Source organism: Rhinopithecus bieti, unplaced genomic scaffold (genome assembly GCF_001698545.2).
Source record: "Rhinopithecus bieti isolate Rb0 unplaced genomic scaffold, ASM169854v2 scaffold_13317, whole genome shotgun sequence".
NCBI classification, from domain to species: Eukaryota; Metazoa; Chordata; class Mammalia; order Primates; family Cercopithecidae; genus Rhinopithecus; species Rhinopithecus bieti.
Genome location: NW_016807516.1, coordinates 351,537 through 374,468, shown reverse-complemented (window position 1 = coordinate 374,468; position 22,932 = coordinate 351,537). Strand labels below are relative to the sequence as shown.

Here is a 22,932-nt window from a genome sequence, read left to right as displayed (position 1 = left end):
CCCGCGTATCCGGCTGAACCGGAAGTCCGTTCCTCACCAGGCTTTGCGGGCTGCGAGCGGGTGTTGTTGCTTATTTTCTAGAGATTGGGTGTGGTGAGGCCCTTAAGGGCCCAGGCATGGAGCCCTGTACTAGATATTCATAAACCATCTCTGCAGCCTAGGCTAGGTTGGCCCTGAAAACCCCAGGAAGCTTGGGGAGCCAGGGAGAGACATGATGAAGTTGTGGCAGGGTGAGATGTGCCCCTTCCTCCTCCTAGGACTGGATGCAGAGAATTTGTATAAAGTTCTTTACTAACTGGAGTCGTAATTAAAGGAAAGGATTAAGGAAAGCCCTAAAGGATCTATGGGAATAGGTATCTCCACCGTGGCCTTGGTCTCAGCCATTCGTCTTTTTTTGTTTTTTTGAGACAGGGTCTTACTCTGTCCCCCAGGCTGGAATACAGTGGCACAATCTTGGCTCACTGCAACCTCTGCCTCCTGGGTTCAAGCAATTCTTCCACCTTAGCCCCGCAAGTAGCTGGGACTACAGGCGTGAGACACCATGCCTTGATAATTTTTGTATTTTTTGTAGAGATGGGGTTTCACCATGTTGCCCAGGTTGGCCTCGAACTCCTGAGCTCAAGCCATCCACCCCCCTTGGCCTCCCAGAGTGCTGGTATTACAGGCGTGAATCACTGTGCCCAGCCTCAGCCATTCCTCTGGAGGTTTTCTTACAGCTTAGGAGTTACATAGCAACACAAGCTGCGATCTAAAGTCAGGCTTGGTGGCTCAAGCCTGTAATCCCAGCACTTTGGGAGGCTGAGGCGGGCAGATCACCTGAGGTCAGGAGTTAGAGACCAGCCTGGCCAACAAGGTGAAACCCTGTCTCTACAAAAAATACAAAAATTAGTCTGGTGTGGTGGTGTGCACCTGTAATCCCAGCTACTCGAGGGGCTGAGGCAGGAGAATCTCTTGAACCTGGGAGGCAGAGGTTGCAGTGAGCCGAGATCGCACTATTGCACTCCAGCCTGAGCAACAAAGCAAGACTCCCTCTCTAAAAATAAAGTCACACAGATCTGTGCTTAAATCCTGGCTATGTGTAACTTTGGTAAGTTACTCAAGTTCTGTAAACCTCCTATTTTTACATCTAAAATGCAGAAAGAAATTTTACTTGTTTTAGAGTTATTGTGACAAAATACATACACCACAGAGCACAGTCTTGTGCCCAGTAAGTGCTCAGTTGACACATGTGCTTTTAACATTATGTGCATTGATGCAAACTCTTCTACTTTGCTTTATCTTGTCCTAGTGGCATACGGTACCCTCTTGGCAAACCAGCTAGACCAAAACAGAAAGATTCATCACAGATTGAAAACTCTTTATTTTAGGAGAGTATAAATAAGTTGGTTCTCATTGTGTTACAAAGTGCAAAATAACATTGTAAGGTGGATTGCCACCATAGTTTAGGGCCTTTAGGTTCACGAAAGGATTTCCAGAGGAAGAGGCATCAAAATAAAACACTGGAACTAAGGAGGAATGAGCCCCAAGAAGAGAGGATAAACATTCCAGGCAAGTGGAATGTGTGAGAAGGCCCTGAGATGAGCTGGAGCATGGCAGGCTTGGAGAACTGAAGTTAGCCCTGTTTGAACTAATTTATTAATGAAGGAATGGAGAGAAGTCTAGAGAGAAGCAGGCCAGATCTTCTGTGGCCTTGTAAGTCATGTTAAGGAGCTGTCGTTCAAATTATCCTTCCTGATCGTGTAGTTGTAATGTATGCATTAGATTAATAAATATATCTTAAAATATAGACAACATGCACTTAGCAAATTACAGCTACTTCATACATGGTAATGAGGCCAGCTTTCCATAGAATACCAGGTAAAGTGACATCTCAGTTTTATACATGATGTGGCATGAAGAAATACCATACTTTAAGTGGTTGGATGTGGCTCTTTCGGGAGTCCCCTTAGAGAGGATCTTGGAGGTATCTGGATAAAAATCTGGCTTGTAGCTGTTTTTGCTAATTTAGCCTCATTCAGCAATTGTTTTAGGATATATATCCCACCTGTCACACTGGAGAAAAGGAGCGTGAATGGGAGATACAATTTTGCTTCCTGAGAGAAACTTTCCATCATCTTACTTCAGGTATTGGCAGCAATGTCTAAAGCACTGATTTCCCATGGACATGAGAGAAACATAGTGGTTATAACTGGGGTTTTTTCATGGGGTCAAGCTGCTTGGGCTTGTAACTTTACTCCCAAACAAGTTATTTGAGTAAGTTACCTAATTTATTTGACCCTTAATTTCCTAATTTATAAAATGGGAACAGGAGTCTCTTGATCATGAACTCGTTAAGAGGAGTTAGTAAGATATTTCACAGCTAGTCCTATCCTAATGCCTGGCGCATAGTAAGATCTCAATACATCCTATTCATTATGATTATTAGTATTTTGTATCTCTTAATCTTTCACTTTTTTTTGTTTGTTTTTGAGACAGAGTCTTTCTTTGTTGCCCAGGTTGGAGTGTAGTGGTACAATCTTGGCTCACTGCAACATCCACCTCTGAGGTTCAAGTGATTCTCTTGCCTCAGCCTCCTGAGTAGCTGGGATTACAGGCAAGGGCCACCACACCTGGCTAATTTTTGTAGTTTTAGTAGAGACGGGGTTTCACCACGTTGGTCAGGCTGGTCTCGAACTTTTGATTTCATGATCCTTCCGCCTCGGTCTACCAAAGTGTTGGGATTACAGGCGTGAGCCACCGCGCCCAGCTAGATTCAGTCCTAACCTGACTGCAGATACCATCTCTTCCCCTTCTTTTTCTTCATTTTCCTTTACATGACTTGTTAATACCTGTCATATCACATATTTGTGTGCCTGGTGCATTGTCTCTCTACCTGCTCATCATAACAAAAGCTTCATAACAGCTTTATAAGGAAACTGTGGAGGAGGCAAAAATCAGAATGTGCTTAATCAATGTTCTCTTCTAATGTAGTGATTTTCTCTTGGAACTTTTCTTCTTGAGACAGTTTGGGAGGGAGGTGTTACCTTTATTTTTAATGATGATTGTTCTTTTCTAAGCTGAAGGGATTTATTCAAAGTGATAGGCATAGCAAGTCTTATGATGAGATTTTTTTTTTTCAATGATACTAATCAAAATTCTAGCCTCCAAAATCAACTCTGATAGGATTAGAAAAAGAAAATGAAGAAAAACATGTCTGTGGGGTGAGGGGGCTGTTTGGTACTAGGATGTGTGGGATGGAAGTTTTGGCCTGGAGCAGGAAGTAGACTAGTGTCAAAGACACAATACATTAGACAATTAAGGAGAAGATATTATTCAGATTATTGCAGTAGAGACAGCACCTCAGATCCAATGGCTAAAGTGTCTCGGCACAGTGGTTCTACCTTAGACTTTTATAGCGAGGGGTAAACAAGTTGCAGATGGGGTTGTTTTGCAAGTAGGGGAAGTCTGAACGTGGGGGGTTATCTGAACATCAAACGTTTTCTCTGCGGTTAGTTTCAGTGGGATAGACCCTTCTAATCTGCTAATCAATCAAAGAATGGGAGGTTGTAGCATCTGGGTCTAACCTTGTGAGCAGTTTCAGGTAAAAGGGACTGTTTGGCTTCGCTACGGGTAAACAAAGGAGTCATCTTTGACTCATGGAAGTTGTGAGAAAGTAGATAATAAGTCTTATATAAGTCATATGGGGAAGAGTAGTTCTTTGAGGTAAACTCTTTCCAGAAACACAATAGGATTTTTGAGGGGGTCAGGGAGTGGTCTAGAAAACAAAAGGATGGGGGTACTTCCTAACCATCACTGCGTCCTGAGAGCACAGGGCTCAGGTAAAGTTCAACCTTGTCATAAGGTTGCCTACTGGAGGACAGAATAGGTGGGTACACTGCTAGAGTTTCACTGCCTTGAGACAAAAAGTGCCCCCAGAACTCAGCGTACTGAATCAGATGTACTCAGGTATAAAACCAGGGATGCAGTTTAAGGCCTGGCTTGTACTGAGCTGGGAAAAAGTGGAGAATGGTCTCAAGGGAGTTGCTTTCCCATCCTTTTACCTCCGAAGCACAGAACTGAGCAGTTACAGTCTGATAGTCTCCCACAAGACTGCTTCTCCTAAGAGGCAGAAGTTGAAGACTGGTCCTGAGTGTTTAGTAGGGTGGGCAATGACTGTTTTTTCTGGTGCTTTCCACCCAAAGGCTCATCCACTCTACATCCCCTCAGCCAGCTGGAGATGACAGGGTTTGGTGTCTGGTCTTTATCCATTTCTTTGCCCTATATAAGAGCCTGCTGTAGAGGAAATAAGCTCAGCCATTTCAAATGGAAAAGAGCATACAGGATTAAAGATGCCACCAGAAGCAAATACATTAGAAAAGAGGAACACAGAACTTAAAATTAGCGTAAATAAGCATATTAACAAGGGTAAAGGGTGCTTTAAAATAAAATGAGAAAATAAGATAATTAAGCAGAAATATGCATACAGAATAGCTGAATCAATAAAAAATACTGCTATGGGGAAAATGGATACAGCAAGGAACAAATGAGGGCATTTGAAGAAGATGTTGAATAAACAAGTTGGAAACCAGGGTGACAAACTGTCCCAGTCTGCCTGAGACTGCGGGGTTTTGAAGACATGGGACTGTCAATGCTAAAACCAGGAGAGGCCCGGGCAAACCAGGACAGCTGGTCACTTTTGAATAGACATAAAAAATATAAAAGCAAAACTAAGAGCAATGGAGGAAAAGAAGTGCAAACATTCAGATAATTGTGATCCCAGAAGGACAGGAAAATGAAAGAGAGAAGAAGAAATACTTGAAGAAATCATGGAGATACCTTTTGTAGATTACAAAGAAAAAACAAGGCTTCTGGGCCGGGCGCGGTGGCTCAAGCCTGTATCAAGCACCTTTGGGAGGCCGAGACGTCGCATCACGATGGTCAGGAGGATTCAGTAGATCACTGGCTAACACCAGTGAACCCGCGTCTCTATAAAAAATCAAAAAACTTCAAGCCGGTGCGAAGGTGGCGGGCCGCCTATGGTCCAGCTACTCGGGAGGCTGAGGCAGTGAGAAATGGTGTGAACTCCGGAGAGGCGGAGTGCAGGAGCTGAGATCGGGACCACTGCATTCCAGCTGGGCGACAGGCAGACTCTCGTCTCAAAAAAAAAAAATAAAAAAAAAACAAAAAAAAACAAGGCTTCTGGTTTCTGGTCTGAAATGTAAGAAGCTTGGAAGTCATCGCTCCATTCTAACAAGTAGTAAGCTGAACAAACTGAAAAATCAGCTCTTCTTAGATTCGCAAGAGAAGTGAGGCCACAGGACAAACTGCTTCTCCCCAAACTGAAGATACAGATGGGCAGATACAGAGAATCACAATTTACCAGAGCAGAAATCCATGAGCAGGAACCTCCATGGGAATCAGTGCTGGGCAGAGAAACCTGAATTTTGTTGATGAATTACTGTAGGCTCAGTGTAGATATATCTGAGAGATAACTCCAGGGGGACCCAGCTATTGGGTGGGCCTCACTTTTCTTTTACTTCCTGGAGCTCTACCAGTTCTCACAGTAAGTATCAGAGAGAAATCTCAGGCTCTGGTAGAGAGGGGAAGAATGATTTTGAAACATTCCAGATAATTCTGTTAAATGCTTTCATTTAACATTTCATTTAAATGAAAGCATTTAACAGAATTATTATTAATATTTTGTAGAGACAGGGTTTTGCCATGTTTCCCAGGCTGGTCTTGAATTCCTGATCTCAAGCAGTCCTCCTGCCTCAGCCTCCCAAAGTGTTAGGATTACAGGCATGAGCCACTGCACTTGGCCAATTCTGTTTTTCACAAGATCTTCATTCAGGAGAGACTACCGTAAGTCCTCAATGTCATCACTAGGTTCTTGGAAACTGCAACTTTAAGCAAAATGACATACATATGTCCTTGAATAATGTCCATTTGTTCAATGTCATTTCCTTATAATGGTGATGAGGAAAAAAAGTTGGTTTTGCTTAAAGTCATAGTCAATAGTTTCCAAGAACCTATTGATATTAAGTGAGGACTTACTGTATTTAACCAGAACCTAACCTGTTAGGGTTTTATCAGAGCCTAATGACCTGGAAGAAGAGAAAACCTCAGCTCCAGTCAGCTGTAGCCATTCTTTCCCACCTAACGGTGGGGAAGAACTGAGAAGCACCTGCGAAGTTCCCAGTCCAGAGGCACAAGCTCACTAAAAGATCAAGACCTAGTCATGGAGATATTGACTGCTTTCCTCCCCTCACACCTTACCATATTACTAAAAGCCTATTTATTGCCATTATTTTTATCCCATACATCATGTTGGGCTATCAAGAAAAAATTACAGGCTGGATGTGGTGGTTCACATCTGTAAATCCCAGCACTTGGGAGGCCGAGGCGGGTGGATCACTGAGGCCAGGGGTTCAAGATCAGCCTGGCTAACATGGCGAAACCCGTCTCTACTAAAAAGAGAAAAAATTAGCTGGGCATGATGGTGCGTGCCTGTAATCCCAGCTACTCATGAGGCTGAGGTAGGAGAATAGCTTGAACTCAGGATACAGAGGTTGCAGTGAACTGAGATTGTACCACTGCACTGCAGCCTGGGTAACAGAGTTAGACTGTGCCTCAAAAAAACAAAACAAAACAAACAAAACCCCCCAAAATATATAAGAACTCATACAACTCAACAGCAAAAACAAAACAATTAAAAAATGGATAGGCTGGGAGCAGTGGCTCACACCTGCAATCCCAGCACTTTGGGAGTCTGAGGCAGGTGGATCACGAAGTCAGGAGTTTGAGACCAGCCTGGCCAACATGGTGAAACCGCATCCCTACTAAAAATACAAAAAATTAGCTGGGCATGGTGGCGGGCGCCTGTAGTTCCAACTACTCGGGAGGCTGAGGCAGGAGAATTGCTTGAACCTGGGAGGCGGAGATTGCAGTGAGCCGAGGATCATGCATTTGCACTGCAGCTGGGCAAACAAGAGCCAAAACTCCATCTCAAAAAAAAAAAAAAAAAAAAAAAATATATATAAATATATATAGTATAATAATATATATATATATGGGACCTAAAATACACATTTTCAAAAGAAGACATATAAATAGTTCACAGATACATGAAAATATGCTCAACATCACTAATCATCAGAGAAATGCAAATTAAAGGCACAATGAAGTATCACCTCATACCTGTTAGGATGGCTATTATAAAAAATCAAAAGAAAACAAGTGTTGGTGAGAACATGCAGCAAAGGGAACCCTTGTACATTATTACTGGGAATATAAATTAGCACAGCTTTTACGAAAAAGCAGTATGAGGGTTCCTCAAAAAATTAAAAGTAGAACCACTATATGATCCAGCAATCCTATTTTTGGGTACATGTCCACAGGAATAAAATCACTGTCAAGAAGAGGTATCTTCACTCCCATGTTCACTGCAGTGTAATTTACCGCAGTATTGTTTACAATAGCCAAGAAATGGAAACAATCTAAGTGTTCATTGACAGATGAATGGAAACAGAACACGTGGTATATAAATACAATGGAATATTATTCAGCCCTAAAAAATACAATATCCATTGTATATAAATACAATGGAATATTATTCATCCCTCAACCCAAAGACAGAGGGATGAGAAGCATGTGAAGATGGAGGCAAAGGTTGGAGTTACATTGCCACAAGCCAAGGAATGTCTACAGAGACCCAAAGGGTGTATGTAATAGGCAAGGAAAGATCCTTTGCTAGAGATTTCAGATGATGTATGGTTCTATTAACACTGAATTTCACAATTCTAGCCTCTAGGACTTTGAGAACAAATTTTGGTTTTAAGCCACCCAGTTGGGTACTTCTCTATGGCATCACTAGGACATGAATACACTACCCAAAGTGACTTACAGATTCAGTGCAATCCTTATTAAAATCCCCATAGTGTGGCTGGGCATGGTGGCTCACGCTGATAATCCCAGTATTTTGGGAGGCCGAGGGAGGTGATCACCTTAGGTCAGGAGTTTGAGACCAGTCTGGCTAACATGGCAAAACCTAGTCTCTACCAAAAATGCAAAAATTAGCCAGGAGTGGTGGCATGCACCTGTAATCCCAGCTACTTGGGAGGCTGAAGCAGGAGAATTGCTTGAACCCTGGAGGCAGAGGCTACAGTGAGCCTAGATTGTGCCATGGCATTCCAGAACAGAGCGAGACTTCATCTTATTAAAAAAAAAAAAAATCTCCATAGTGTTAGGCAAAAGATGGAAAAACTCATCCTAAAATTCATATGTAATTTCAAGGGATGCTAAATGGCTGGAACAATCTTGAAAAAGAATAAAAGTTGGGGTAATCTAATTTCCCAATTTCAAAACTTACTGCAGACTGGGTACAGTGGCCCATGCCTGTAATCCCAGCACTTCGGGAAGTCGAGGTGGGAGGACTGCTTGAGTCCAAGCACTTGAGACAGCCTAGGCAATAAAATGAGACCATCTCTACCAACCCCTGCCCCCACCACCAAAACAAAAAACAATTGGGAGGCTGAGGCAGGAGGATCACTTGAGCTCAGGAAGAGGAGGCTGCAGTGAGTCATAGTCATGCCACTGCACTCCAGCCTGGGTGACAGAGCAAGACCCTGTCCCCCCATAATTAAAAAGCTTACTATGAAGCTGTAATAATCATAAAAGTGCAGTACTGGTTAAGGTAAACACATAGACCAATGGAATAGAATGGAGAGCCCAGAAATAAACTCTTGCATCTATGGTCATTTGATTTTCAAGAAGGGTGCCAAGCCCAGTCAATGGGGGGAAGGAACAGTCTCTTCAACAAAGAAACTGTTGGGAAAACAGGATATACACATAGAAAAAAATGAAGTTGGACTCTTTCTATCGTATACAAAATTAACTAAAATGGATTGAAGACCTAAATATAAAGGTGAAAAGTACAAAACTTTTAGAAGAAAACATACAGACAAATCTTCATGACTTTGAATTTGGCAATGTTTTTTTAAAATTTTTTAATTTTATTAAAAAAAATAGAGACATGTCTCGGTATGTTACCTGAGCTGGTCTTGAACTCCTGGGATCAAGCAATCCTCTGGTCTTGGCCTCCCAAAGTGCTAGGATTACAGGCATGAACCACTGTGCCTGGTCTGGCAATGTTTTTTTAAACTGATACCCAAGGCACTGCAACACAAGAAAAGATAAATAAGTTGGATTTCATCAACATTTAAAACTTTTATGCATCAGCAGACACTATCTAGAATGTGAAAAGACAACCCACAGAATGGGAAAATGTTTGCAAATCATAAACCTGATAAGGGCTTAACATACAGAATATATAAAAGAATTCCTCTGACTCAACAGCAAAAAGAGAAACACCCAATTATAATATGGGCAAATGATCTGAAAAGACATTTCTCCGAAGAAAATATACAAATGGTAAATGAACACATGAAAAGATGCTCAACATCATTAGTCACTAGGAAAATGTAAATTAAAACCACGGGAGATAGCAATTCACATCTACCAGACTATAGTCAAAACAAAATGGAAATAAGAAGTACTGATGAGGATGTAGAGAAAGGATAACACTTATACATTGCTGGTGGGATTGTTAAATGGTGAGGATCCTGTGGTAAACAGTTTGGTGGTTTCTCAAAAGGTTAAACAGAATTACCATATAACCCAGCAATTCTGCTCCTGTGTATATGACAAAGAATTTGAAATAGGGACTCAGACAGATGCTTGTATGCTGATGTTCACCACTGTACTCCCCAGAGCCAAATGGTGGAAACAACCCAAGCTCCCATCAACAGATGAATGGAAGAACAAAATATGGTACTTACATAGCTAGAAGGGAATGAGATTTGGATACATCTGCAACATGGATGAGTGTTGAAAACATTATGCTAAGTGAAGTCAGCCACAGAAGGCCATTGTATTAGTTTCCCAGGGCTGCCATAAAAAAGTACCACTAAGTGGTTCACTTGAAACAATACAAATGTATTGTTTCACAGTTTTGGTGCCCAGAAGTCTGAGATGAAGGTTTCAGCAGGGCCAGGCGCTCTCTGCAGGCATTAGGAAAGAAAGGATCTGGTCCAGGTCTCTGTCCTAGTTCCTGGTAGCCTCAGGTGTTCCTTGCTTTTACCTGTGACTTTTCCCAGTCAAACATTTCCCTCTGTGAGTGTATGTCTCTATGTCCAAATTTCCCCCAGTCATAATGAATTAGGGCCTACCTTAATGACTTCATCTTCTTTTTTTTTTTTTTTTTAGATGGAGTCTCGCACTGTCGCCCGGACTGGAGTGCAGTGGTACGATCTCGGCTCACTGCAACCTCCACCTCCCATGTTCAAGCAAGTCTCCTGCCTCAGCCTCCCGAGTAGCTGGGATTACAGGTGCCCACCACCACGCCCAGCTAATTTTTTGTATTTTTAGTAGAGACGGGCCACCATGTTGGCCAGGCTGGTCTCGAACTACTGACCTTGTGATCTGCCCACCTCAGCCTCCCAAAGTGCTGGGATTACAGGTATGAGCCACCGTGCCTGGCCAACCTCATCTTAATTTTATTACTTGTGTAAAGTCTCTATTTCCAAATAAGGTCACATCCTGAGGTATTGGGGATTAGGACTTCATTATGTCTCTTTTGGAGATTTTCAACCCATAATAACCATTTACTGAATGATTTCCCTCATATGAAATATTTAGAATAAACAAATTTATGAAGACAGAAAATAGATTAGAGGTTATTGGAAGTGGGAAGGTGGCAGAATGAGAAGTTGTTACTTACAGGTACAGAGTGTCTGTTTGGGGTGGTGAAAATGTTTTGGCAATTGATAACGGTGATGGTTGCAGAACATTTTGAAAAGTAGTGACATGAAATGGTACACTTAAAATGATTTAAATGACCACTTTTGTTTATATATATATATTATCACAATGTAAAAGTTTATTAATTTCCATAGAAGGAACAGAGAAAGTTATCAGAAACTACAATGCAGGAAGCACCAAGCCAAGACAGTTTTATAGGGGAATGCTACTAAATTTTATCCTGAACAAGGACATCTCATTCTAAATGGGGTGTGTTGGAGGCATATCTCACAATGTCAGGGAAGGGACAGGAACACCCATTTTCATGGACTCTAGTTATTACTGTACTGGAGATCCCAGCCAGGCTGCTAAGGAATGAAAATTATGTTAAAGACACAGGATTAGAAATGAATAAATACAATTGCTATCATTGCAGATGATATAGAAAACACAAAAGGATCCACAATTTATTTAAGAATTAGAAGGAAGAATAGCAATAGAAGTTCTCAAGGAGTGCAGGATGGGTGAGGGGCAGCATGGGGATGAGACATGCATTTAGTATCAGCAACGTATGCAACAAAAATTATTAAAACAATTGCACTTAATTAGCCTGTTTCCACCTTAATCACCTTTGTTCCATCCCAGTTGCTTCTTCTCCAGGTGACTTCACGTGAAGGGCCAAGGGTTCCATGACTCTCCATTTGCAGCATCAAAAGTTTTGGCACATCTTTCATCCTCCACTTCCCTGATTCCTTCTTCTTCCTCTTTTTTTTTTTTTTTTTTTGAGATGGAGTCTTGCTCTGCCGCCCAGGCTGGAGTGCAGTGGCACGATCTCAGCTCACTGCAAGCTCTGCCTCCTGGGTTCACGCCATTCTCCTGCCTCAGCCTCCCGAGTAGCTGGGACTACAGGTGCCTGCCACTACACCCGACTAATTTTTTTGTAGAGATGGGGTTTCACCATGTTAACCAGGATGGTCTCGATCTCCTGATCTCATGATCCACCTGCCTCAGCCTCCCAAAGTGCTGGGATTACAGGGGTGAGCCACCACGCCCAGCCCCTGATTCCTTCTTGCTGTGCCTCTCATTTCTTTGCCTGAGAGGCCTCTCCTTATCTCTCTTGATGTCTGGTTGCTTCTCAACCCTCACCCGTCAGTCACTGGTAACATTCACAGACAAGTCTTTGTTCCCTGACCCTCACTGCTCCCCACCACCCAAGCAGAGTAGCCCCCAACCCACAACCCCAGTAGCCCTCCGTATGGGTCTTCTGTTGTTCTCACAGCACTTCTCTGAAATCAGCTTTCTTAATGGTTTGCTGACTTGTTTAGTGTTCTCAATCCCTTCGGCTTAAGTTTTTTGAAGGCAAAAACGGAAGATTTCCTTTATCTTTGTATTCTTCAGTGAGGAAACAAAGCAGCAAGTCAATAAATCCTGGTGGAATCAATGAGTGAATGAAAACTCTGTGCCAAGCACTTCATACTTACCTATTCCTTCCATAAACAATTCAGTAATCCCATTTCATAAGTGAGTGTCTTGGGAAGAAACTCACCCAATTGCTTGTTCCAAGTGGCAATGCTGAAGCAAAAGGAAAGAGAGATTGGGCAAACAGACCAGAAGGAAAACTGCAGGGAGAGCTTGTGTTTTTATCTCCAGCATTAAAACATCTCTTGCACAGTGTAGATTCTCAACCAGTGCCTTTTGACTTCATGAGACATTGAGCCCCAGCCCTGTCCAGAAACAGCAGTCACCACTAGGGTGTTCCTCATGGCATTTCTTGTGTTGACAGTTTTCTTTAAGCTACACCATCCACTCAGGAAATCCATTGATACAGCTCTCAGACCCACTGCTATTCCCCTTCCCCTTCAGGTCAGCTGTGCATTTTCATAAGTTAGGCTTGAGGTAGAATTAATCAACTCCATGTCAGCCTGCTGTAGCGTTTGCAACATCAGCAATTTGGTGTGCACGCTGGCAAGTTCCACTCTGTTGATATTCTCCCACCTATATCCATCCAAGTACACAACGCATTCAGCAGAGACAGGGTACTGCACACGCTTCAGCTCCTTCAGCCCTGCTAAGTGCTGAAGCACGTTCATGATGCCTGATGTGGAGATGACATTGTGGTGGAAGATGAGGGAGCGCAGGTGGGAGCAGCAGCACAGGGCAGGCAGGAGGGCTCTGATTTGGGCTTCCTTCAGCTTACAGTTTCTCAAGTTCAGGTGCTGCAGGGTGCCTGATACCTCACTCAGCAGAAACTCCAGGGGCCCAGGAACTATTTGAGACAGGTTATTGCTACATAAGACCAACTCCTTCAGCTGGGTGGCGTGAATGCTCTGGGACAAGTAGGTGATGTCATTCTCAGTAAGCCTATATCCATTGACCACCAGAGTCTCCAAAAGTTTCTGCAGACCACCGTGAAGAGACAGACACAGTTACTCCTTGGAAGTTGAAATGGAGCACTAGGTACATTTGGGAAAGGCCAGAAATCCTGCCTGGGAAATTTGTACCACCCCTACCTCAGTCTAAATGCAAAAGGGTGGAGCCAGCCTTCTATACTGAATAAGAACACAGAGCTTGGAATCAAATATTTCCCATGCCCAACAGGACCCCTCCCCTATTTCAGAGAATGGTGTCAGGCACGTCGACCTCTCTTAGTCTCAGCTTCCTAAAGAGCCACATAAACATAATCAGCACTCATGCTCTGTAAGTTGTTGCAGGAATGAATGGAATGTAGATGCAGCCCCTACACATGGTGTGGGGTAGGTTTTTACTTCATGGAAGGTGCTGCCCTATGTTCCTTTGCACCCAATGACCAGACTCCAGGAGAACAGCTCCTTATTCCAGGGTATGCCACAGAGAAGTCTGTGAGACATAAATGAGGGGAAGGAGTTGGCCAAGTCAACTGGGCTTAGATGCTGTGGGGACAATTGATTCTCCCAAATACCACCTTCACAACTTTCCATCCATAGTCACCCTTCTCTATGCAAGCTCTAGAAAACCAAGACCCTGTCTGATTATTTTCAAAGTTTTATCTCCCAATCTTAGCTCTGTGCTTGGTATGGACTAAGTACTGGAGTGAATGTATGAGTGGATGAGATGCTAATTTCAGACATGTATCTTTTCCTTCTATAGCAGTCAACAACTGCTGGTTGACCCCAGGACCCCAGCCTTAGAGTCTGTGTCCATCAGTGACTCTGCAGAATCCAGGGAAGGGAAGTCTGGGCTTGCCTTTTACCCTGATGTGACAACAGAGAAGTATGCAGGGATCCTGGCCTTTGTATCTTCAGGGGAACTTTCCATATACTCACCTGAACATCTTATGTAACTGGCCTGAGAGGCAGCCAAAAGTGAGGTGAAGCTTTTGGTGGTGGCCCAGGGGACTGAGCAGGGAGAAACAGTAGGCAGGGAAGTCCCAGGGGATGTCACTCATGATGAGGTTGCTCTGCCCTACCTGGGTGAAGAACTGGATCAGGTCTGACACGAAGCAGGACCTACTCCTGTGATGCAGTCGCACCTCTCGGATGGTCTCCAGCTCCAGCATTCCCAGGATCTCTATGAGGCTGTGGAGAGGCACTTAGTTAATGACCAGTGTCCAGCAGCGGAGGCGCAGCCAGCCATGGCTCTTCTCAACTCTCTGTAGTATGTAAGAGGAGAACCCATACAGGTGGAAGAAACCAAACAAACCATGTAAGAAAAGATCTGTGTGTATTTCTACAGGTTCTCGGTCATGTTGAGGCTGCTCTCAGGAACTGGGCATGGGCTGGTCAGCCTCTGGCTCTTCCACCATGTGTGTGATGACAAAGGGTGTGGACGAGGTCTCAGAGCGTTCCTCTCAGTTGGAGTGCTCAAAGTCATGGGTAAAATCCAGCACCTTGAGCTTTGATCTCCTGTGGGGATTGAGAAGCAGATCAGAGATGCTGACATTCTTTTTTTTTTTTTTTTTTTGATACAAGGTCTCACTCTGTCACCCAGGTTGGAGTGCAGTGGCATGAACATGGCTCGCTGCAACCTCTGCCTCCCAGGCTCAAGTGATTCTCCTGCCTCAGCTCCCTAAGTAAAGTAGCTGGGACTATATAGGTGCACATCACCATGCCCAGCTAACTTTTGTATTTTTTGTAGAGATGGGGTTTTTCCATCTTGCCCAGGCTGAGGGATGCTGATTTTCAAAACAGTGCTGGTATGAGACCAGCAGCAGCAGATCTGGAGAAGGGGCCTCCATGCCAGCCAGCAGTCCTGTGCTCCCCTGTCTGCCACGCCTTCTAAGTGGCACTCTTCCCTCAGATCTTCCTTAGTCCTCATGCTTACACAGTCTTGGGACACCACCTGGGAGTTTAAGCCACATTTTTTTTTTTTTTTTTTTTTTTGTATTTTTTAGTAGAGACGGGGTTTCACCGTGTTCGCCAGGATGGTCTCGATCTCCTGACCTCGTGATCCACCTGTCTCGGCCTCCCAAAGTGCTGGGATTACAGGCTTCAGCCACCGCGCCCGGCCTAAGCCACATTCTTAACCCCCTCAGCAGTATAATCAGCTCTGAACTATGTGGGTTCTTTCTCTGTGTGACCCTGGGCAGTGGCATCCAGGCTTCCCAGCAAATGATTTCTGCCACCAGTGGATTCTGGCACATCTTTGGACACATATCAGTTCCAAAGTGGAAATGGGAATTATAGTATAATTTCATGTATAAAGTTCTGAATCCAGCTGCCTTGCCCTCAACTCCCTGTGCCTCTACCAGCACCCATCTCTGTAGTTACCTGGGGCAAGCAGTGTTGGTAGAAACAAACCGCAGCTCATCTAGCACAGCTTCCAACAGGTCTTGAGTTGCTGACTCATCCCTTAACAATCCCAGATGAAAGCAGGGGAAGGGCTAGGCCTTCACCATTGCCATCACAGTCTTTGTGTGGTCCTCACTGAAGGCCGCAGTGGACAGTATAAGGAAGAGGCCTACGGGGAGCTCTCCCAGGGCACGCATGGCTGAGTCCTCATCACTCAGCAGGCTCTGCTCTGCAAGAGACTAAGACGGTTGTGTCTGCTCATCTCCACCAACCTGGTCCAAGGCAAGGGAGACTCCTGAGTGGATTTCACCGTTCTCAGCCTTCCACTGTTGGACCAGGACAACCCAGGACCACCCTTCACAGTGGCAACAAAGGATTGAGGCCTGAGGCGTCCCCCACCCTTCCTGCCATCTTGTAATTTCTGGTCATAAACCTCTAGCTCTTTCCCTGCCTGTGTCAGCCCCAGTGTCACTGGCCCCAGTACCAACTGGCTGAGTTAAAATTAAAAAGGGTTTTATCTCTGTCCCTCAGTGGGCTTCAGAAAGTATAAATTGTTCCAAACTTAATTTATTGACCTTTCTCCAACATCATAATTGTCACCTCCAGGGGATTTTAAGGAGCACATCTGAGCAACCAATCTCCTCCTCCCCAGTCCCATTGCTAAGAGAGTGCAGGTCCTGAGGTTGTCCTTGCCTTCTCTGGCAGACAGGGCTTCTAAAATTGTTAAGGACACCTTTCCACATGGGCAGCTCTCCCCTCCCTCCCAGTCTGTGTGTGCATTTCCACCCGTGTTCACCAGGCTTCACTGGAATTCACAGATGAGAAAATAATTGTCACAAACATCAACCAGACATAAAAGTCCTTTCACGGGGCCAGTAAAATTTTGACACAAAAGTCAGAAAAGACAAGAAAAGGGAAATTATAGTACAATTTCATGTATAAGGTTTGGAGTGAAATATTGCCAAGTGGAGCATAGCAGTGTCTTTAGAAAAGCAGGATCACAAAGGGTTTCTTCCAGGAATGAAAGGAGTGTTTATCAATGAACTTCCCCTTCCAATCACACCTGGACAACTGAACACAAGTGCCTTGAGCTGCCCCCTTTAAGCCCAAGTGAAGTAAAGGAAGACTTAAAGCCAGAAAGCCAAAAAAGAGTGAACTAGATATCTCCCCTCCCCCAGAAAAAGCAAACTTTTAGAATCTGAACAAAGTAGATCAGCAGAACTGGTGTGTGTGGAGTCCTAATTAGGGAAAAGGAGTCAACCTGGCAGGACACAGGGAAAACCGAAAGAGAAAGCAGATAAACTCTAAGTCTGTCTTTCTTCATGGTCCAGGACACACAGCCCTGCCACACAAATAACTCACAATCTTCTGGCACACAGCTACCACCAGACACCTGCAAGTTAGCTCACTGCAACCTTGGCATTATCAGTACTGCATGCAGCCCTCTTCAGTGCACAGCATAAACTCCATCCTATAAAATCCCCCGCCAGCCTGTGTTTCCTTGAAGTTGGCTTCTCTCTTGCAGCCTGCTTGCTGCCTCCCTGGCATCTTATTTTCCTACTCTCTCTAATAAAGCTGCCTTTCTTTACCTACAGCTGTCTTTTTTTCTTTTTTTTTTTTTGAGGTGGAGTCTCGCTCTGTCGCCCAGGCTGGAGTGCAGTGGCCGGATCTCAGCTCACTGCAAGCTCCGCCTCCCGGGTTTACGCCATTCTCCTGCCTCAGCCTCCCGAGTAGCTGGGACTACAGGCACCCGGCTAGTTTTTGTATTTTTAGTAGAGACGGGGTTTCACTGTGTTAGCCAGGATGGTCTCGATCTCCTGACCTCGTGATCCGCCCGTCTCGGCCTCCCAAAGTGCTGGGATTACAGGCTTGAGCCACCGCGCCCGGCCCAGCTGTCTTGGTAAATCATTTGTATTCCTTTTTATTTATTCCTTTAAAAAATTACAAATAGAGATTGGGGTCTTGCTATGTTGCCCAGGCTGGTCTTGAACTCCTGGGCTCAAGTGATCCTTTTGCCTTGGTGTCCCAAAAGTGCTGGGATTAAAGGCATGAGCCACTGTGTCCGGCCTGTCTTGGTACATTCTTTTTTTTTTATTATTTTTTAAAAAATATAGAGACGGGGTAGGCCGGGCACGGTGGCTCATGCTTGTAATCCCAGCACTTTGGGAAGCCAAGGCAGGCAGATCACGAGGTCAGGAGATCAAGACCATCCTGGCTAACACAGTGAAACCCCATCTCTATTAAAAATACAAAAAAGTAGCCAGGCATGGTGGTGGGCACCTGTAGTCCCATCTACTCAGGAGGCTGAGGCAGGAGAATGGCGTGAACCCGGGAGGCAGAGCTTGCAGTGAGCCGAGATCGTGCCACTGCACTCTAGCCTGGGCGGCAGAGTGAGACTCTGTCTCAAAACAAAACAAAACAAAACAAAAAACCCCACAACTATATATATATATATATGGTCTCACTATGTTGCCTAGATTGGTCTTTTTTTTTTTTAGCCGCCATTCCCTAGAAGCCAGAACCTATGGCTACAGGGTGTGGTGAAGTCAGTAAGAAACCAACCGTAGAACCCACAAAGGCCTCAGGAATGAGATACACAGGTATGGCTCTGGGTAGGGACTAAAGATCACAGCCAGCCAGCAGTGAGGCATTGCAGAGTCTTCACAAACATGCGTATTTATCTCCAACACCGACCGGCACAGCCAGAAACCCACACCTCGGACCCAACCTTCCTCCAGTGTCCATTGTGACTCTGCATGGCTGCTCCCTGGAGCGGCCCGCAGCCCTCGTCTCACAGCAGGCCACTTTTCCTTGGGGAGATGGGAGGAGGGCACCCCAGGGCATGGTAAATGATCATTTTAAGGATCAAACTCTGAGATTATGACCTGACCTCCACATACATGTGACTTGAGAAGGGGGACCTGCTGAGAGAGGCTTGGGCCTGGTGGGCAGGCTGTGCAGCAGGCAGGGCAGGAGGCCAGGCCCCTGTCACAATCCTCCAATTGTTCTGAAGGTGGAGCTCCTCTGAAGTAGCTGGAGTCCTTGCTGCAGAGGCAGCTATGGTGAGTCGAGTCTGAACCCTCACCTCTGCACTTCTTTTCTTTTTTTCCATTTAAGATGGAGTTTCACTCACTGTGTCACCCAGGCTGGTGTGCAATGGTGTGATCTCGGCTCACTGCAACTTTCGCCTCCTGGGTTCAAGTGATTCTCCTACCTCAGCCTCCTGAGTACAGGCGTGTGACATCATGCCCGGCTACTTTTTGTATTTTTAGTAGAGAAGGGATTTCACCCTGTTGTCCAGGCTGGTCTTGAACTCCTGACCTCAAGTGATCTACCCGCTTTGGCCTCCCAAAGTGCTGCAATTATAGATGTGAGCCACCATGCTGGCCTGTGCTTCTTCCAAATTGTTCCATTTCTCTTAAGGAACATTCCACAGGAAGTCCACATGACTGCTACAGAAATAATGTGCAGTGACTGGAGCTAATGCATTGGAAGCAGGAAATGCCTGGGAGCCTTAGGGCCGTCTCTGCTCTTGCCCCTCCTCTATGAGCAGACAGAGCTTCACATCTCTCTCATTTAGCAAAAACAAATCCAACTACCATGCTGTTCATGTGTGATGTGCATTTTTTCCAACATCTTAAGGGGACACAGCACAAGCTCGTGACACATCTCTGTGAGACAATCTGCTCTCCTCTCCTCCACCTGTCTTGCCTGGACAGGGGTAAGGTGCCTCCCCGATCTGGACAGTCTTCTTCCGGCCAAACACCTTTCTCACGAGGTGCCGTGGGTTGCTGGCTGTGCCGGTGGTGGTGATAAATACGCATGCTTGTGGAGACTCCACAATGCCCCACTGCTGACTGGCTATGGCCTTTAGTCCCTGTGCATCTAATTCCTGAGCCCTTTGTAGCTTCTGCAGTTGGTTTTTCCCTGACTTCACCACCCCCTACTCTGCCTGTCTTGCCTGGACAGGGGTCAGCTGCCTCCCCCATCTGGACAGTCTCCTTCCAGCCAAACACCTTTCTCACGAGGGGCCTCCTGGCATTTCCCGATTGAATTCTCACACTCCCTGCTCAGTACCTGAAGGTCCTCATCAGTTCCCACCTCCAGTTGAGGTGGGTGTTGTAAGTAACACGTATTTCAGTTGTCTGATTCTCAGGGCCTTCTACATTCCAACGCAGATCTTCTCCATTGGGATTTTTAGCCCGAGGCCATGGGTCTCCACTCAGCAGGACATAGTGAGCTGGGACCTCTGGTTCCCGCAAGTAGCTAACAATTTCAGCCACTCTTTTCCTTGTCCATGAAAACCAGGGCTGTTCGCTACTACCTACTCATGGCCTAGGCCGGGCTGCCTGTCTAGTAAGACTTGACTCAGGTAATAGCTCTTCTCAGAGGTTTTTGGTTGGCCTGTGTCTGCTGCAGGTTCAGTAGTAAAGAAAAGGGTGGAGGGAGGGGCTGTTTCATTTCTTAAGCTCATCACCAAGACCCCAAGAGAGTGAATGTAGAGGTCTGTTTCTGGGGTGCATCTGAGGTAGATTCAGGGGGGGGATCAGCTACCCGAGAGTATAAATGTATCCATTTATCGAACCACTAATTATTATGCTGTGGATGGACCAGGTACTATCCTAGGTGCTGGAGATCTCAATGTGAACAGGCAGGATACCTGTCCTTGGGAGAGGTGAAGTGTGGCCCATGTTGACTTCTCCAGGAAGTGGGCTCCAAGACAGAGTTTAGCGTGTAGGATACTTATTAGGGAGTTTCTTTGGAATCAGGATCTGTGGAAGAAATGAGGAGGAAGCAGGACTGCACAGAGAAAGAAACTGTGCTGCAGGGTAGGCCTGAGGTCCTCTGCCAGCCCCACAAAAAGCCCTGGAGCCAATATGCAACATCAGAGTTGTCCCACACTGGGCTTCTATACCTGGCCTTGATCAACCTTTGGAGGTGGGCTGATCCAGGAAAGGTATGACTTTGGGCAAGGCATCTCTGATCAGAAGTGAACCCTGAAGGGACTGACTGCCCATGGGTGCCTACCAACAACAATCTCAGCCTCAGGGGAACAGTGCTTCCTTGAAGGGGGATCTGGGAGGCACGCACGTCTCCATCCCAGGCACGTCCACCATGTGCGTGGTCAGAATGCACTGCTTTGTAAGTATCAGGGAGGGCTCCAGCAGGACTCCTCTATTCCTGGAAGAAATTCAGAAGAGGAAGGTTGGTGGCCTTGGCCACTGCATTTGATGCTCACCTTCTTCTTCCTCTATCATCCATTGTAGATTTCCCTCAGTATTAGCAATCACCTCTGCCATCCTTAGCAGCTTACCAGGTGGCCTGCTTTAGACCTTCATCTCTGCAAGGTCTGAGCCCCTAGTCACCATGCCTTCTGTGGCTAGAGTTGCAGCACTTGTGTTTTTACTGACACAACTGGGCAAGGGAATACTAAGAGATACAGACATAGATCACTATGGAGTCGAACATATTCTTATCTAACCCCGGGTTTAAATGCAGCCCTATCTTGGTTTTGTGATCTGAGCCATTTACTACTGCCAAGATGGGGACTTCTGTCCTTGCCATATGGGTGCTGGACCCAAAGAGGATAAGGGGCAGTCACAGTCCCAGCTTACAACTCAATGGGATGCTACTCTTCAACAATGGGTTGCTGTTGGGCCTAACCAACTTTAAGATTTGGTGGGCTTGACACAACTTACCTTGTGACAGGCAGCTGTGGATGTGTGGTCAACAGGTATCTCATGGTCCTCTACCAGGGCCAACAGCACTGCAGAAGTTGTTTTACAAAACACATGTAATTCATTACTGCAGACTGCACTTAGCCTTGCTCTAGACCCTGAAGGGCCTGTGCTGTGATTCTCCCACTGGAGCTCACTGCAAATTCCACATGGTATTTTTTCTTACCACCGATCCCTCCAATCCCCTAACTTCTGCCAAGTCTTATGGCCCAAGCAGCAGGGCTGTTTTCACTGCAGCCTGGTCAGGCAGCAGCAGACTTTGCTATGCCAGGCTGCATTCAAAGGTGGCAGCCTTCTGTAGACCGATGGCAGAGGCCAGAGGTGGAACATGTTGTTTCCAAAACCTGAAGAGTTCTGCCAGGCATTATGCTTGGACGATCTGACCCAGCCTGCCTTGACCACTTAGGCGCTCAAAACTGTACTCATATGACAGGTCCCTGAATCTTCATACAGATTATCTCCTACTCTTTATAGTGCATGTTTCTTATGAAGGCCTCCAACATGCTAGCCATTTCCTACGAAACTAACTCAACTAGCATGATGTCAACATCACAGTCAATCAATGGGATATTCTGTGGGATGCCCAGATGGCAGAATTCTCCCACATCAATAAAACTCACCCTTATCTAATTTTCATGTTCTTATCCTCCTCCATCATGCACCCTCATGATCCAGTCCCATGCCTAGCCCTTTGACTCCTGCTGGTACCTGCTGGTTAGGTCTTATGGCTCCTCTGGGGTATAGTCCCTTTTCTCCCCCTTTTAAAAACTGTTTTGAGACAGGGTCTCTTCTGTCCCTCAGACTGGAATGCAGTGTCATGATCATGGCTCACTGCAGCCTTGACCTCCTGGGGTCAAGTGATCCTCATGTCTCAGTCTCCTGGGTAGCTGGGACTACATGTGTGAGCCCACAAGCTCAGCTAATTAAAAAAAAATTTTTTTTTTTTTGTAGAAATGAATGTTCCACTATATTGCCCAGGTTGGTCTCAAACTCCTAGGCTCAAGTGATCCTCCTGCCCCAAACTCCTAGGCGCAAGTGATCCTCCTGCCCCAGCCTCCTGAAGTGCTGGGGTTACCGATGTGAGGCACCTCACCCAGCCTTTTCCCCCTTCTCACGATGAGCACATCTCCTGCTGTGTTGTGCTGGGACTTAACCCTAGTCCTAGGCCAAGAGGAAAATTAGGCAAGATGGTGAAGAAGGCATATTTTGTCTTAGTGAGAGAAGCCTCTGTAAACAAAGGAGTTTAGCTCTTAATAGGCTGAGTTAGTCCACTTCTGTAGGCTTAGGAGATGGAGGAAAATCAGTGACTTAAGATTTTAGAGGCCTCAATCCAGATAACTCTATCAATATATATGGGGGTGTTGACCAGGCAAGATAGTTCATGCCTGTAATCTCAGCACTCTGGGAGGCCGAGGCGGGCAAATCAGTTGAGATCAGGAATTTGACACCAGCCTGGTCAGCATAGAGAAACCCCGTCTTCACTAAAAATACAAAAAAACCCTAGGCATGGTGGCATATGCCTGTAGTCCCAGCTACTTGGGAGATTGAGACACAAGAATCTCTTGAACCTGGGAGACGGAGATTGCAGTGAGCTGAGATTGTGCCACTGCGCTCCAGCCCGGGCAACAGAGCAAGACTCTGTCTCAAACCCC

At 45.5% G+C, this 22,932-nt stretch overlaps 1 protein-coding gene across 1 annotated transcript in view; it reads right to left on the bottom strand.

Moving 5' to 3' along the window:
* Positions 1-12,635: 12,635 nt before the first annotated feature.
* Positions 12,636-22,932, bottom strand: part of LOC108536057 (uncharacterized) — a 57,740-nt gene continuing 47,443 nt past the window's right edge. Inside the window, exons 6-7 of the mRNA XM_017882534.1 lie at positions 14,222-14,330; positions 12,636-13,172 (exon numbers count right to left, since the gene is read on the bottom strand). Coding sequence (XP_017738023.1) covers positions 12,636-13,172; positions 14,222-14,330 — 646 coding nt within the window. The remainder of the gene's footprint in view (positions 13,173-14,221; positions 14,331-22,932) is intronic.